The 17,414-nt window shown below is 37.9% G+C and overlaps 3 protein-coding genes across 3 annotated transcripts; 2 read left to right on the top strand and 1 right to left on the bottom strand.

Moving 5' to 3' along the window:
- Positions 1 to 282: 282 nt before the first annotated feature.
- Positions 283 to 9,867, bottom strand: LOC144631447 (protein lin-7 homolog C-like). The gene is made up of 11 exons (XM_078489875.1): positions 9,811 to 9,867; positions 8,225 to 8,266; positions 7,488 to 7,564; positions 6,530 to 6,601; positions 6,029 to 6,094; positions 4,744 to 4,838; positions 3,839 to 3,887; positions 3,134 to 3,188; positions 2,267 to 2,302; positions 1,088 to 1,142; positions 283 to 629 (listed from the first exon to the last, which is right to left on the bottom strand). Coding segments are annotated over exons 1-11 (582 nt in total). The 5' UTR covers positions 9,845 to 9,867; the 3' UTR covers positions 283 to 628.
- Positions 9,868 to 11,225: 1,358 nt separating this feature from the next.
- On the top strand, positions 11,226 to 14,693 carry LOC144631823 (melatonin receptor type 1A-like). Its single transcript, XM_078490394.1, has 3 exons — positions 11,226 to 11,966; positions 12,353 to 14,041; positions 14,498 to 14,693. The coding sequence occupies exons 1-2, from the start codon at positions 11,395 to 11,397 to the stop codon at positions 12,792 to 12,794; spliced, it is 1,014 nt and encodes a 337-aa protein (XP_078346520.1). The 5' UTR covers positions 11,226 to 11,394; the 3' UTR covers positions 12,795 to 14,041; positions 14,498 to 14,693.
- Positions 14,694 to 15,473: 780 nt separating this feature from the next.
- LOC144631820 (melanopsin-A-like) lies at positions 15,474 to 17,213 on the top strand. The gene has a single exon (XM_078490391.1). It carries the CDS (start codon positions 15,880 to 15,882, stop codon positions 16,912 to 16,914), a length of 1,035 nt encoding a protein of 344 aa, XP_078346517.1. The 5' UTR covers positions 15,474 to 15,879; the 3' UTR covers positions 16,915 to 17,213.
- Positions 17,214 to 17,414: the final 201 nt, after the last annotated feature.

A 17,414-nucleotide genomic window follows, 5' to 3' on the forward strand; every position in this document is an offset into this window, starting at 1 on the left:
ATATAATGACATGTAATTTGTGGATAAATGAAAAATGTGATCCTCAATGATCCTTGATCATTTCATCATTTATCTCAGTTCACATATATGTCTTTCATATATTCACTTTGTCAAAAGCAGTTTTAATTTTAACTTTTGTAGTGGATGAATGAAGGTCCAAGGAGGAAAATTGTGTTTGGGGTGAACAGTCTAAAATTTTCGTTAAAGCAGCTGTTTGCTGACAATTATTTGTAGCTGGGTATGTTGGATGTATGTTAAGACAAAAGAAAGCACAATAAACTATTAACTGCAAAAATTGACTGCAAGTTTATTTGTGTACAGGATTACAAAGTTCATTAGTATTGGAAAAACCTACAAATTGTTTATTCTAGAATAAGAAGAAAATGCAAAGATCGTATTTTGGCATTGCATGGTATACCATTTCGAAGTACATGTAATTCCAATTAAAATGTTCATGGACTAAAAAAAAGACTATTACAGATATCATTGTCTTTTAATGAGGGAATGGAACACTTAGTAAATAAAAACTTTTATGGTTAATATCATATCCTTCTGGTTATCAGTTCCCTGACATTGGCCAGAGAAAGCAACACTCCAGGGAAAATTAAAAAATCCCCACTGCGACGAATCTGAAACAAATACAAAACCACAAAGAATTTAGTAAACGTAAAATTCCAAAAGTTAAAAATCCATGAAAATTGTGACCCTCTCTGAAAGAAGTGTAATTTCACAGTTGCAATCTCAAACATAGCAACCCTCCAAAAAACAACTTGCCAACCGAGTACCAACCATAAATGTACCTTTACTTGATATGAAGAAGTAATAGAAATAGCAAATAACAAGCTGTACCGAACTGATTTGATGTCAGCATAACATTGAGATATTACCTTTATTTAACTCTTCTTCAACAAGATTTTCAGTTTCAAAGAGTGATATCAACTTCCATACAACTTCCATACAAGAGGGTGGAAAGCAGATTGGTATGGGGGATAAGATACATGTAAATATAGGATTTATAACGGATGAAGTGCTTAAAAGAATTTTGTTTACATTTGAGCTTTAGCTGTAAGACAGTTCCATTACTTACCAGCGCCTGCGAGATCCACGCTGTCTATCAAATCGAGCCTCCATTTCCTCCAGCACTGAAAAGAAAAATTAATCACAACTATTCATTTTGATCTCATTTGCCTCGATATACATGTATAGGGTCCACATGCTTAAAGATGATTTCCAGTCCGTACTGCGCAGACTCAGGGTTTGTTTTCATTTTTGTTTTGAACTCGTTGAAACGTTACACTTCGGTGATAGCGTACATGAAGTTTTTTAGTTCACCATTACGGATCGTTTCGTTCAAGAATTCACAATGAGCTAAAATGTCCGTTTGAAAGCTTCTTTTACTTGTTATTATTGTTTTGCAAGGATATCTGGCGTTAATAATGAAGAAAAAGGTAAGTTTTGTCCCGGAATTTTTATTTTTGCTAGTAAACATTCTTCTGTTTGTGAGACTCACAAACATTGCAGGCGGAGATTGCGCAGTACGGACTGGAAATCATCTTTAATAGAGCTGCATTTGTATTACTGGGCTAAGGGCATTGTTCCTGTTGTTTGTTATATTGTTCTCTTGAAGGGTAGCGAACCATTCATGTGAAACCTTGTGAGAGCTGCTAACCAACCCAGAGGATCAATGCCTTGTATGCTAATTAAAAAAACTACCGTATTTTCTAGATTAGACGCCCCCGGCATTTATTACAAACTTGACCTGGCGTTTATATGACTTCTGCAGTTTATTCGAGCCTTAATTTCATTTAGCAACAATTTTTATTCGTTGTTTTGACAAAAATGTAACTGGCTGATATAGCTTCAGTTTATTATACCTTAAATAATTACCTCAGGGCCCCTTTTCAATTCCACCCTAGAGACCCGGCGTTTATTCGGTACCCAGCGTTTAATCGAGAAAATACGGTATGCTAAAACATCAAAATTAAAAAAATATATATTTGATGTACAACTATAATTTTAAGAAGCATCATGATGAACTTGAAAAAGCTGTGGAACTATTTTAATATGCAAAGTACATGTAGCAACATGCTTATAACCTATACGTGTATATTTCATGTACATGCTGTCGCACACGTTATGGTCTTGAAAATTTCAAATCAGTTGTTAATTTTCTTTTTCTTATCACTGTAAACCAGTATCATACTCAATCTGAATATAACATTTTCAATATAAAAACAAATTCAACCACAACTATTTATATACTCACACTTTGGAGTAAACTTTACAACCAAACGAACACTTCCTAATAAGTAACAAAACAAATAAATTTAAAAATTGTTTACATGGAAAATATTAAGCGTCTAACCTAAAAAAACAACTAAACATTATGCATAATTATCTTTGCTTATACACGTAATGCACATAGTACACTGAGAAATTTATCAAATTGTCAAGGGGAGAGCAAATTGTTATTCATTTTTGCACTTTTTCCAAGACACAAGGACAGGAATTGAAGGCTGACCAGGGTTCTATCTAGGATTTTTCGTTTGGGGGAGAAGTTGCCAGTGGCCGAAGGCCACAAGCTTCTCAATTTTTTAAATGGAGAATTCTGGTGTATTTTGAGACACAGCCTTGATATATTTTCACCGTAATTTTATATTGTTTTATGGTCATCACATGATTACGTTTTGACAATGTTAGCTCGGCTGAGACGAAGAGTTCCTATTGTGCTATTTATACACTACAAAGAAGTGAATAAAAGAGATAAACAGCGGCAATGTTTCAGTTCTTAACTTATCTTCGTAGTGATGGAAAATTTCTAGATAGCAATGTAACTGCATGTAAACTGTACTGAATGATATATTGATTTATCTATGTACTGTATAAATTATCACAAATTTTTTTTGGGGGGAAGCTGGGCTGTTTGGGGGGGGGGGGGAAGCTTCTACCCCTGAACACCTCTAGATAGAACCCTGCTGACAATAATATCACGGCAACATAATCTGAATAATGAGTCTTTCAACAGTTAAATGGTTAAACATAATAAAACCATAAAACTGAGGAAATACAATTAATGGTCTTGGACATTCACCTCAAATCAAGTTTACAAATTAAATAAAAACAATCAACATACCCTCGGCTGCTTTCAACAGGTCAACAGCTTTCTCATGATTTTCTCCTTCAACACTCTGAAATAAAAGAAATAAATAAATAAAGTCTTGGTATTGCTTTTGGGGGTCTTGTAAGGCCCAGTTCAGACGCTGAACTTTTCATGAGCCGAACTTAATACCTTGAATTAAGTACATGAAAAGTTTGGCATCTGATTTAATTAAGAATGGCTCTTTCAATTTGGAACGGCTTCTTCCCACCTGCCTTGGCCGGGAATTTCAACTTTGAAGCGGCTTTGGTTCAGATGGCAAGCTTTTCATGTGCCGATCCTAATGCATAAATTATTATTGCATTTTGCAAGCAGTTGAACTCAGAAAGCATGCATTGTGTTTTTTTTAGTGTTAATGGCTAACTAAGTTTGACGTGTGAATCAACAGGCCTATTTTTATTAATATGGGTGGGCCCAAATTCAAATCAAGTTCAGCTCATGAAATGTTCAGCATATGAACCTGGCCTGGCCTAACTTAGTAAATTTTAATTTTGACATTTAGTAACAAGCAAGACATGGTATAGAGAAATCCACTGTCAAGTTAATCAATTCCATGTCAATTTTCCTTTGAAAAACTGATTTTGTACTCAATCCTTTGTGGTGTTGATATCTTTTTTTGTGAAATTTATGTTCAATTCCCACATATTTTATATGCTATGAAACTGAGAATAAACTTCTCACCACTCCATTGACGGAGAGCAGCTGATCCCCACGTTTCAAACCACCATTCCTACAATAAATAGAAAAGTATTTGTAAACCACACTGTCTTGTATATGTTTCCAACGAAAAGAAAACAATATGTTTGACAAGATAAGTTATGGGGGATGGGGCTTATAAGCGGAATGAAAAAAACATTTCGAAATGAGCTAAAGCAGTGTTGATCAAAATATGTTTTTCATTAACTGGTCTTGAATTAAGCTTTTAAACATCATACTTAATCAAATTCCTTTCAATGTGCAGAGCAAGATCAGAAGAAGCGGGCTTATAATTAGATCTATTTTTTGGTCTACAGGTTGATGGTCGGACCTATAACCGTGGAGGCTTATAAGCAGAATTTATGGCATGTGATAATACAAAAGCATCATACATGTAGTGTACATAACATGCAAAATACAAGGAAAATAATAAAATAACCATGCATATGTACAAAACCAAAGTGTCATGAGGTCTGTATACACGCACAAAATTATTTCCGATTTTTATATCAAGCAACTGATTATACACTATTTTACTAACAATGGCTGCCTCATCAACTGAACTGCAATTTACATCACTGAAATCACAAGGATCTAACAAGTAACAGAGCTTGAGACTAACTTTTTAACTCACTGGTTTACTGGCTAGTGACATGTCAGATTTTACTAGCCAAAAGTAATTTTTCACCAGTCAGGTATATTGATTTCTATCAAGAACAGTTGACTTTTCCGAGTTTTTCACTAGCCAAATGGCTAGTAGGAATGCTAATCCTAGTAGCCAAAACCTAAGTTTTAGTAGCCTTTGGCTAATTGGCTACCGTTAGTCTCGAGCCCTGAAGTAATAACACATAACATAAGTAAAAGAACAAGCAATTAGCATTAAGCATCACCTGTCAGCCACGCCACCAGGAATAATGCGAGAAATGTAAATCGGTGAGTTCTGCTCCTTGCCACCCATCACATTAAATCCAAGGCCTTCTTCATTCTGAAATGAGATGTTTAAATATCAGGCAAGTTCATTTTTCACTCTCTCTTATCTTAGTGTATTTTGGGGCAGCTGCAGTGTGTAATGGTTAATTAAAAGCATAGGATCAAAGACAAAAAAAAAAATTTCTTGCTACAACTAACATGCAGTGAGTGTTACTCAGAACATGAAAAATTAAATTTTATTCTTTAGACAAGCAGCTCTCAAATTCTGCTTTCCTATGGGGAAAACCGTTTGCACGCGTTTCCAACACACTTGCGCAGAAAGACCTACACCTTGGACTTTGACCTGGGCCATACAATAATAATATTTAACGAGGGTAAAAACACTTTCATTTGGCTCACCAAATGAAAGGCCTGTGGCAAAATCGCACCAAACCTTCACAAAGGCCTTTGTTTGACTATCCTCCCAGGGGGAAAACCGTTTGCACGTGTTTTCAACGCACTTGCACAGAAAAACCTGGGGCAGTTGCTTTGCTTGTCTGCGTTAACTTTCAAGTATGTTTACTGTAAGTCAACAGACAAATTATTTGCATGGTCAGCCCTTGCTAATTGGGCAAACAATCATTAAAAGTTATTTGCCCACAACCTGACAGGACTTTTAGCACTGGTGTTAATAATTATAACTTTCAAGAAGTAGTTACAGTAGAACCCCGATATAACGATATGCCAAGGGAGCAGTAAAATTATATCGCTATATTGAGGTATCGTTATATCGAAATTCCCGATATAACGATATGAACGTAAATTAACCGAAAATATCGTTTTATCTGGGTAAACCTAACATATACTTTTTTACTGGATAAAGAGGCTTTGAATACAGTATCATTTTCGTATATCATCGTACAAAGCTGTTATCAGAAACGTAAGAGATTACTCGATTACTGTTATGTTATTGAATTAAATTCAATGTTTTGCTTAAATTGTGAATTGTGACTTAGATTGTACTGATAATATTGTTATATCGGGGAAGATTTTACGTTCGGTCTGCTAAACTCTCATCGTTATATCGGGAATATCGTTATATCGAAGATCGTTATATCAGGGTTCCGTCCCATACATTTTACTGTAACTTTTGCCGGGACATAGAATATTCATCGTTATATCGGGAAATATCGTTATATCGAGGATCGTTATATCGGGGTTCCACTGTAATTTGTTTAAATTGACAGAAAGTTGTTTATTGCACACCTTAGGCAGTTCAACTACACGTGGATGTGCATGACCTTCACTCGCTGCAAAAGCTGCAATGGTAGCCTGAAAGGAAACATAATGTTTTAAATGCCATTTCTGCATAGTGCCAGTTTTTTGGTTTGGGAAAATCCGGGGGGGGGGGGGGGGGGGGCATTGTTTTTAAAAATTTTGGGGGGGGGGGGGGGGGGGGGGGAAAAAAGGCCAGGTTTCTGGTAAATTAAAAACGTACATAACACACTTTTGACTAAGGATTGTATATCAAATTTTTAAATTTAAAATATGTAAAAACAATCTGATAAATTCTACTATTCTGCGATAGTCCATCCATCTTAGACGAATAAATCACCCATGCACAATAATTATTTATGTCTCTGGTATGAAATAGAACATGTAAATTATATACATGCCATACTGTTTTAATACACCAATACATTTTTCGAAATAACATTTAAGGAGAATTTATGTTTTGGTCTTGTGGCTTAAGGGTCCTGTATTTACCTTGGCTGTAGCCTTGGCTCTCACTTCAGGATTGCCTTGAATGTCAACAGTCTCATACACATGTTCATAAACCTAAAAACATTATTTGATAACGTTAGTGGGCCATCTACAAGGTAAATATACAAACAGAATGATTTGGACTAGAAAAAATATTGGGTTTTGTGAAGGTGGCTGGCTATCAGTACAACTGTCCACTTATGAGAGTGACTCCGGCACATAGACTAATATTAACCCAAACTAACAGGGTTAATTATCCGTTTGGAACCTCACTGTAGTAACTGACATTAAGGTGGCCTGCGGGTATTTATGAGGCTGACAGTTCCCTTTAAGCGCGCTTTAAAACGGGAAAACTTGAAGCGATTTCTTAGATTTTTAAGAATCTGAAAGAATAATGCTTATATTATATAAAATGATACATTTTATGGCGATCAAACGCCATTTGTTAAAGTTATGAGCGATTTTCCCGGAAGCCTTCGTTTTATAATAAAATGCGATTATTTTGAAAATGCCACGGTGAATTTTTCTATTATTACCCCAAAACGCTACCAAACAGTTGAAGTTTACTCAAAACAACTTACAGGAAAATCCACTCCGTAGATTTCCTGAATGAGCGACATCTTTATTTTGCCTTTAAAAACTGTTGTGTTATGCGTCTGACTTGACCGTCGCATATATGTGATACTTACACTAACCCAGTACCAGCCAGTTTTGAGGCTAAAGTCACCTTAATCTTGTGTGTAAAAGTTAAAAAGATCGTGTATATACATCAAATGTTAGCAGTCAATAAAGATGGATGGTTTTCAGTCGACCATTTTTGAAAAGATCAAACAAATGACGTTATTTCAAATTGCGAAAAAATTGTCGATTTGTTTTGCATTTGTTTAAAGCTGCAGCTAGAACTGGATATTGCAAAGGTTTTTGCCGAGTCCACAAAAATACACATGTACATTGTATATACCTCACGGATGGCATTACAGAATTCACTCTGAAGCACTTTCTGCAAGGCCTGAAGTCTCTTAGGAGGAATATCTCCACCTGGAAAACAGATTTAATAAAATAATATTACCAGTATTTGTCAAGTTTCACAGTGTGTATTAAGTTCAGCCAGTAGAAAGAGAGCATTATAACATAACATAACTTTATTATTTCTATAGCGCAAAAATCCATGTATATAATTTATGATCTAATGCGCTTTACACAAATAACTATCGCAGTATTACAACAATAATGTACTTATAAAAATTATTCATATATATATATATATATGTCTGAATTTATCAAAACCGGGTCAAAGAAAAGTGACGTCAGTATCTTGAAAAGTACGTTACTGCGCGAATTGGCTCAAAACGCCACAAGAAAGGGAAAAAGAAAAGAAATACAGCGCTGAAAGGTGAAGAAGAGAGAGGAGAAGAGAAAAAAGACTGACATTCCCTTTAGTTTTTATATCATCGAGTTTGGAGATAAACGCGTTACAGCGATTTCGCTTAAAACGGTGAAAAATTTCCTTGACCTGGTTTTGATAAATTCAAACATATATATATACCTATAAAAAACCGATGTAATCGAAAAATCGCTTAAAACCCTACATAAAAAAGATTAAAACCCCCAATACACATTTCGCCCCTGTCTATCTTAAATAAAAATCTATGTTAAAAACACTACGAATAATAGCAAAACGTAATAATAGCAACTTACTGCTTTGCAGCTTGTCAAGCAGCTCTATGGCACGGTTGACATCTAGGAATTAAAAAAAAAAAACGTTTATAAAACAGCAATCACAACTCACTTGTCATCCTGTACTTATTTTTATATAGCATTTATTCCACGAAGTTGGTTTTACACAAAAACAATATATCTTACATGTAGTTCATGATTTTCTTTATCAAATTTTAATCACCACGCTGCTTAAAAAAGTACTGTGGTTTTCCACAAATATCCATACCGGTCCCTCCCACTGGTACAGAAGGATTTGGGGGTTGAATTCCCCCCCCCCCGGTCCCCCCCCCCTGAAAATTTACAACCCTGGTCAAGATTCTCCCATACAGAACCCCTGCTCAGTTAATAAGAACTTTTATTACACGACTAAGGCGGTCCGAGGACCAATAACTAAATCAGCCAATCAGATTACTTTATTTCCGGTCCCGTGAGGGCCAATATTTTCCAAGTATCGGACCGGGTTTTGTCCCGGATGATCCTGTGCTAATTTCTGCGCGATTTAGCGCAAGATTTTTGCTAGATTCTTTTTGCAAGAGTTTTTCGAATTTTTTATTGCTTTGAAAATGAAATGAACTTAAAAAAAGAAATAATTATAACTCTTTTAGCGCGGATAAAAGTTTTGCCGCACATTGTTTTCCACAACATCTACCGGGTAGCAATTCTCACTACCCAAAGTTTCCAGACGTGTAATAAATCTCTTATTAACCAAGCTTGCTCGGGACCGTACTGGGCGATTATTGGCCCTCGGTCTTTTTTGTACGGACTTTGCTGCGCTAGTTCCGTACTGTCAAGACCTCGGGCCAATATTCCCCGGGGCACTTGGTTAATAAGATATATATATGTAGTACAGATGCAGTGTAATAATTTACTGTAAAGTTGATCTTTATTAGCTAGTTTGCTAAAAATTCTAAATTTATTAATTCCAAGAACACTGCTTAGTCCCTGTGAGAGCAAGGAGACTATTTCTGCAGGACTGAAAGTCTGCAGATTAGTGTCGAAGCTCACTCTATCAGAACGAGAAATTTCTCATGGTTTCTTTAGTGGGGTGGAGTCAATTTTGACTGACACATTTGAGACGAACTATTTGAGCTAAAAGACCCAGATTTCATGACCACCCTTTAGTTTTGACGAATGTAACAGCGTTTTAAATTAATAATACTCGAATAGAAGGCAAACAAACTAGAAAACGAATCAAGTGAGCACGATTCCATTCCAGGCATGATTCAACAACATGGAAATTTCGAAGCTTAAAACATCAGATAAATACAAAAGGCTACAAATAATAAAAATTAACAGAGCTTAAAAACATATACGAGGAAAAACCTTGATAACTCCTCATATTTAATATGAAAACACAAATCGCGAAGCTAGAAATATCGAACAAGAACTGCTTGAATTGTTTATGTTGGTGGCTGGCATGCAAAATCATGCGATTGCGTGTTCTGATTGCACTGGATCTCAGTATATGTACTACCAGTAGTCTAGCCTAGACTTCATTCATAGCAGTATTTCATCTGCAATGAACAAAGTCTTTCAAATGCGGTGTAAATAAAAGAATAATTTACCTCGAGCGAGGGTAAGTGGTTCGTGTTCAGCCATCTTGGACGCGTTCCTCGCCTTGCGATCACGTGACCATGTTAGTTACAGTCCTTCTCGGATTTTGGAATCGTCACGAAAGTTCTTCAAGTTCTATGTTGCATGTAAACCCCGGGGGGTACCCCATAATGGCCTATACGGGGAGGCCCGCCCGAAAGGGGACCTTTTCACGCTCAGGATATAAAAGGGTAGGGACGAGTTTAAGAATGAAAGGGTAGGAAATTGTTGGCTGATATTTAATTTAAAGCGCTACATAAAAATGGCAAGAAAAGTCCTATTTTAAGTCCACGCCACGCCAGGATGAAAGGGGACCTTTTCAGTTAAAGGAACGAAAGGGGTACAACGCAAAAATGGTAATAAAAGGGTAAGGGGGACGGGGCGGAGCCTCCCCGTATAAAACGTTTTGAGTACCCCCCCCCCCCCGGGATGTAAACTTTACTTTCGCCCGAAAATTCTGGGTCTCCGAGGATGAAAAAAGCCCGACTTTGATGTTTCTTTTTCTGGTGTACCGGAAAATAAATTTAAGTGATGGACTCATCTTTATATTGAGAGCAGTAAACTGACAAAATTCTAAGGCCCGGTTCAGACGCCGATCTTTTCATGAGCCGAACCTAATTCCGCCGAGAATTTCGCCTGTGCCCGGCGCCTGTGGAACGCCTTTGGAACGGCTTTGATTCAGACGCCGTACTTTTCATGTGCCGATCCTAATTCATAAATTATTTTAATGTATTTTGACTGGTTTTATTGCAACTGTATTAGGAACGGCCTCGGAGCAGCCAAAAAGTCTGAAAAGTACGGCATCTGAATCAAGAGGCGTACTTTTGTCAATTTGGGTCGGTCCAAATTCGAATTGAGTTCGGCTCATGAAAAGAACGATGTCTGAACCGGGCCTAAGTGAATTTTACTGAGCGGTTCTCCTCTTCTTTATAGGCTTTGACATGAATTAGGGCAATTAGCACTTAAATTTAGCGGCAGATCATGGGAAAATTACAGATGTTAACTTTGGAGTAATTGGTTATGTTATTTAATTTGTAATGTTTATGACACAACTACTGTTACGAAAATGTACCGCTGAAATATCAATTTGTTAAGCTATGAAAAACCTAAAAACTCATGAAATATTTTTTTCGATTCTGATTGTAGCTTCTACGCAGTTTCGCGGTGCTAATATTGAAACCATGAGATATTATCGTAATTTGAGTAGTAAAGTTCTCTTATGACAAGTCTGAGGTCATAAATTCATCCATCTTTACTTTATGTGTTAATCTGGTGAACTGATTGACAATTTTGACATCATCATAAAAGATCAACCGTGAGAACCAAACATATTTGAAATCTTTGCTAAAAAAAATATCACATTGAAACGCGTTTCAATTTTGCCGAGTTCACTTACGTCATCTAAAGTACTATTTTGTTTTTTATTCTCTTCAGTGTGTTTGCTTTTCCGCCTACTACTCCACTCCACTTAATTTCAATGTGCTATTCAGCTGGGCAAACGAGTAGATAAAAATCAAGGTTCAAAATCCTGAAAACATTTTCCAGTATGAGCTAGTATGGCCGCCCTACCACCGCGTAGCGTTGGCCTTGTTGTGGTCGAATCATCGACTTCAGCACTTCTAGTGTTGTCCGCTATCGTCGGAAATTCAATTCTTCTGGTTTCTTTGTACAGGAAACCTCGTATGAAAAGTTCCACAGGCATTTTGATCGCCGCTTTGGCTGTAACAGATTTGCTGAACGCCTGTATTCCCGGAGCCCTTTTCTTGTCTTCCCTTGTGACAGGAAAGATGTCTTACAGTAATTTTGGTTGCCAGATCAGCGGTTTTTTCATGCACTTTTTGACTTACGCTTCCATGGCCACCATGGCTCTGACAGCCATAAATCGTTTCTTTTGCGTTTTGAAGCCCAACGTGTACAAAAACATTTTCAGCTATCGCCGTTCGATGATCTACATTGCTTCCCTGTGGCTATTCGTTACAGTGGTTGTTTTCCTACCAATCGCGACTGGATGGTCCAGATTTGCTTTCAACCCACTCTTAGCCGGCTGTGTGATGAAATTCAACTACGCACATGCAGAGATCGGTTACACCTTCTTCATCGTGGCCTTTTTCGTGGTTTTCTGTTTTAGGTAGTTACTATTACTGTACTATTGTAGCTTTTTTGTGGTTTGCTGTTTTTTTGCTGATTTTTTTTTTCTGTCACAATGGGAGGCAGCGTGGCCGAGGGGTTTAGTGGTCTGGTGTTGTAATCCGGAAGTCCAGGGCTCAAAACCTCCACCCTGCCACTAGCTGGATTTGTTTTCGGTCGTCCCGAGTCCAAATCCTCGGTCCCGCTTTGTATATAGCCAACTGGTCTGTATCCTGCCAGTTGGGATTAATTTTTAATCATGTTATGATTAATTCATTCATTTAAAATATTTGTTTCCTCTGTTTCAGAGGCATGCCTGTAAACTAGCTATCTCGAAGCTAAGTGCATTACCACTATAAACAACATTTCCATTTTTTTACATTTTAGTGTCATCTCGGTATGTTACTTTCGCGTGTCCCGATTCATTCGCCAGCACAACGTCACCAGCATGTCGCTTTCAGCGCAAGAGATTAACTTAACCAAAGCCCTGTTCGTGTTGGTGTTCACATTTGCCGCGTTATGGATCCCTGCTTTCTTGTCGATAGTCCTCTTCCGGCTGGTGTTGAAGACGAAAGTTCCCCGTCAGGTTGTCCTGGTCGTACCCTACGTGGTGAATTTAAGCAGCGCCTTAAACCCGTGGATTTATGGTGTGATGTGCCCAGTTGTCCGTGAAAAGATGAAGAAAAGTCTTTTTGCATGGAAGCGACGCGGTGCAACCGTCGCTGCCGCACCTGAAATAATCGTGGTACGCGCCTGGCAATCAACCCGGCCAAAAAGTTCAATCAGCAACATTACCCGCTCGAGCATTCTGCCAAACGTGAGCTCGTAACAATTTGACATTGTTAGGTAAATAACCCTGATCATATACTAAGGAAGCCACGGTCAGTGACAATTTTAAGTAATATGCCTATTGAAAAACTATCCTTATTACTTTTATAAGTACTTTATCTATATTTGTGCACCTAATGACAGGGGACACTGATTTGCAGTTTTTATTACTCTCGTACCGAGGAAAGAAAAGAAATCAGAAAAATAACTTAAAATATCGTGTCGTTGCTCGTTTAAAATATATTGCAATATTTTCCAGAATGACGCGACACTTCTGCATAAATATAAACCCATATGGTCGGCTATTAAAGCAAAGACGCTCCACAAAAGCGCCGCAATAAAAATGAAAAGAGGTGAATTTGGTAAATCAATCCAAATAGATCTAGGATCGCAATTTGGTAGTAATCAGAGAAGGTTTACTATGAGAAAACAACGGACTTTTATAGTTGAAGAACTAACCCTCTACAACTATAACAAAAAAATAAGTAAATTGGACGAGAATACTGAGTTGGAACTGCGGCGCACTTTTCTTTTTTCAAGGCTAAGGAATGGTTAAGCTTTACGCAGGTGAGCATAAGGGAGTATCTATAATTATCGGGTGACTATTATCTGTAGTTTGTGACATTGTGTCTTTATGTTTATCTATATTTGTGCACCTAATGACAGTCATAACCCTGTGATCACACTTAGGCCCGGTTCAGACGCCGTACTTTTCATGAGCCGAACTCAATTCGAATTTGGTCCGACCCAAATTGACAAAAGTACGCCTCTTGATTCAGACGCCGTACGATTTGGGCGTTCCGAGGCCGTTCCTAATACAGTTCCAATAAAAACAATCAAAGTTGTCAAAATACATTATAATAATTTATGAATAAGGATCGGCACATGAAAAGTACGGCGTCTGAATCAAAGCCGTTCCAAAGGCGTTCCACAGGCGAAATTCTCGGCCAAGCCAGGCGGGAAGAACGGGTGAACCGTTCCAAATTGAAATAGCCGTTCTAATTTGAATCAGACACCGATCTTTTCATGTACTTAATTCAAGGAATTAGGTTCGGCTCATGAAAAGATCGGCGTCGCTGGGCCTTAGTCCTTTTTTTTTCCTTATCTTTTCTTCCTGATAATTTTTGAGAACACTGTAAAATATGACAGATGCTATAATACTTTAATGTAGTTCAGTTAACTTGGTTGATTTTTAAATAACGTAGTGCAAGTACGTATAATGTAAGTAAATGAGAAATCTATTGTAAGGTCCCGTAAGTCATGTGCAGCGCTCACGTAACTGCGCAAGTAAGTGCCGTAAGTGCGTACTGACGTAAGTTAAAAAGTAAGTAAATAAGTATAAGTAAGTAAGTGCAAACATAGGTAAATAAATAAAAAAATAAGTAAGTAAGTAAATAAGTAAGTAAGGTAAAGAGGGTAAAGTCTGTGTCCGAGCCTAAGTGGCCCAACAGCCGGAGCTATCCCGGTTCTGTAGCATAAGCGACAGGAGTATGCACCCCCCCTGGATGGGATGCTAGTCCACGGGGACCCCCCAGCAGTAAATCGCCGGACCCATAACACCTGGGTGGAGAGAGGCACTGTGAGAGAAAGTGTCTGCCAAGAACACAACGCAGCGCCCCGGCCAGGCCCGAACCCGGGCCGCGACCGGAGCCGAGCGCGCTAACCATTTATAGGCCACCGCGCCCCCAATGAGAAACATGTAAGGTCCCGTAAGTCATGTGCAGCGCTCACATAACTGCGCAAGTAAGTCCGTAAGTGGTACTGACGTAAGTAAAAAAGTAAGTAAATAAGTATAAGTAAGCAAGTGCAAACATAAGTAAATAAATAAAAAAATAAGTAACTAAGTAAGTAGGTAAATAAGTAAGTAAGCAATGTATAAAAGCGAGAATTTGCAATGCAAATAAAATGTAATTATTAAGAAATGAGGATGTCATTACAAAGTCAAAAATATATTGCGCGCGAGTCGAAGTGACGCGCTTGTCTGTCACGACACTTACGAAATCCACTGCTTTGCTCGCACCCCCCTTCCCACCCCACTGGCTTATAAGAAAGAGTCAGCTAACGGACTACGCTATTGTTATATTCACTATGTATTAATTTTAAAAGTTAGGAGAATCTGTTAGTATAACGCAAAATAAGGCAATTACCGCTCTTAGCTAGGGACCCGTCCTCTTTCCTCCCACCCGAGGGATGGATGAGCGCGCGGGATCATTTCCCCGACACACATCATGATCAACTCTAAGACAACATACCGTTTTGAAGTTCACTGCACAAATGAAGTCATTAATTATTGATTCCTTGTGAATTGCCTAAGAATCATAAATGACACTCCTAACTTCATATCGCTCCCATAATTTAATGTTTCTAATATTTGTATGCATGGATGGTACTTTCAGCAGGAAGCCTTTTTTGGAAAAATTCCGCCTAAGTCTGGTTTCTGGTCGGGTGTCGTGTTAAATGCCTAGAGTTCCGCTAGAAAGGCTGAAGTGATGCATTATGTAAAACCTTTTAACTCGAAAACGTAAACAGGCGTGAATAATGACCTTGGACTGAAAAAGTACTGACAAAAATACGATTGTTTCCGCTATCAAATCAGCTACTCAAGCAAGTAAAATTCCAGTCGAATTTACCAACCGAAATCTATTGCAAAAATCATCTGAAATTCCAAGGTTTACATTGTTTAACCCACGATATTTCTGTTTCTGCACCAATAGAAACCCGTCATGCAAGAAAAAAATAAGTGGGGGCAATTTACAACCACTTCACAGCTTGTCATTCAAAAATCGCGTCAACAAAGTCTGATATCAATTTATTTAACACTTCGTTTGACTTGTTGTTAAGATACTGATAGCATTGTTACTTTGTTAAACGTCTGCCAAACTTGGCTTTGGGCACACATAGAATTACTTCAGGATGATTTGGATCATGCAGTTTGCCTCGTCAAAGATAGGTTGTAAAATGTAGTTCACGACTCTGTGGGAAGGTCTAACAGAAGTTGGGTTAAGGAGACAAAGCTCTTGAAGACGGCTTAGCAAATTCACAAAATTACCAAACAACTCAGCGAGCTGTGTCTTTTTGAAAACACAATGTTTTCGTCAGTGGGGATTGTGTTTGGCAGCCTGGTTCTTGGTGTAACTATGTTTTGTGGTGTTGTTGGAAATTTTGTCATAATTTGGATCACAAAGCGCTCCCCAAGATTGAAAGCAAAAAGCCACATTTTAATCGCTAACCTTGCTGTCGCAGATGCGCTTCAGAGTTGCAACATATTCTTTATGTTTATCACCGTTATCAATGAAGGGCACTGGATCTTTGGGGACATAATTTGCCAAATCAGTGCTTTCTTAACTGTGGAGTTTGTACTGGCATCCATGCTTAGCCTGACTACTATCAGTATCAACCGATATTTTAAGGTTGTCAATCCAGAGAGATACGACAAACTATTTACCTACAAGTCTGTATGGATTATTATTGCATTCATCTGGATACTGCCTTTGACATACGCCATACCCCCTTTGGTAGGCTGGTCTAGTTACGTTTTCAACCCTGGCAAATGTTCGTGTTTGTTTCAATTCCGCATGAACCACTCGTACGCGTATTTCTTGGTTTGCACAATTACCGTTCCGGCTTTAGTGACAATTTGCTACACGTACTTTCGTATTTTTCAAGCCGTGAAATTTCACAGGAATCGGGTATGGGGCATACATCAAGTACGAAACGGAATAGGGGTTGACGAATTCAAAATCACGTCTACATTAGCAGTTGTCGTTTTATCATACATTGTTTGCTACATCCCAGCAACTGTAGTGAACTTCATTGAAATTCTTGCGTCCGATTTTGAAATTCCTGTATGGCTAGACTTCTCATCGTTTGTTTTAATATTCATGAGCCACGCAAACAACCCCGTCATATATGGCTTAATGAGTAAACAATACCGAATGTCCCTTCAAGAATTACTCCCGCGAGAGCTTCGGCAACTGTTGGCCCGGAACAAAAGGGCTTGGAATCGGGGCCTTGTTTTACACCACCACCAGAGACCAGTCCTATTAGTGGCCACTTTGGGGTTCAAAGCGCTGGAAAACCATACCGAAAGTGAAAGGAGAAATTTTAACGTGGACAAATAGCAGTTAGAATTAGCTGTTAACAGTAGAAGTAAATGTTTAAATAATTATACGATCTTCGCCATTTTGTTAATCACAATAGTGATTTTATGGCAGTATCGTTCTTGCTAGAGTTATCTGTTATAAACGCGAAAACTGATGCCAAACATTTTTGCTACACTCTCTAAATAAAAATGTAACTAGTCTCTATGGGCCTTTTAAGTTTGAGAAACTTGGTACTACACGAAAAAGATGTACAAAAATTGTGTAGCCTAGTCACCGTTTATTCTACAAGAAAATAAAAACTATTTTATGCACCTAAATGAAGTCTAAAGTCCACATTTAGGAGAATTGTTCCTCCGTATGTATGAATGGCATTCAACAAAAATAAAACTCCCGTAATAGCATGAATCGTTAAAAATTGCTGTATTTAAGTTAAAAATGCCTCTAGGGAAGGAAAGCTAAGGAAGAAAGATCATTGCAAACACGGTGTTCATCTCCGACTTCCAGATACATTTTCAGGG

This window comes from Oculina patagonica, chromosome 12 (genome assembly GCF_052425735.1).
Source record: "Oculina patagonica isolate OP01 chromosome 12, crgOcupat, whole genome shotgun sequence".
In the NCBI taxonomy this organism is placed as follows: domain Eukaryota; kingdom Metazoa; phylum Cnidaria; class Anthozoa; order Scleractinia; family Oculinidae; genus Oculina; species Oculina patagonica.

Excerpts from the sequence above, each read along its gene's own strand:
- LOC144631820 (XM_078490391.1), top strand. The coding sequence starts at position 15,880 with ATGTTTTCGTCAGTGGGGATTGTGTTTGGCAGCCTGGTTCTTGGTGTA.
- LOC144631823 (XM_078490394.1), top strand. The coding sequence starts at position 11,395 with ATGGCCGCCCTACCACCGCGTAGCGTTGGCCTTGTTGTGGTCGAATCA. Across the intron at positions 11,967-12,352 it reads TTCGTGGTTTTCTGTTTTAG|TGTCATCTCGGTATGTTACT; the intron begins GTAGTTACTATT and ends TTTACATTTTAG.
- LOC144631447 (XM_078489875.1), bottom strand. The coding sequence starts at position 9,844 with ATGGCTGAACACGAACCACTTACCCTCGCTCGAG. Across the intron at positions 6,602-7,487 it reads TCTGTAATGCCATCCGTGAG|GTTTATGAACATGTGTATGA; the intron begins GTATATACAATG and ends TAATGTTTTTAG. Across the intron at positions 6,095-6,529 it reads GAGCCAAGGCTACAGCCAAG|GCTACCATTGCAGCTTTTGC; the intron begins GTAAATACAGGA and ends GTTTCCTTTCAG.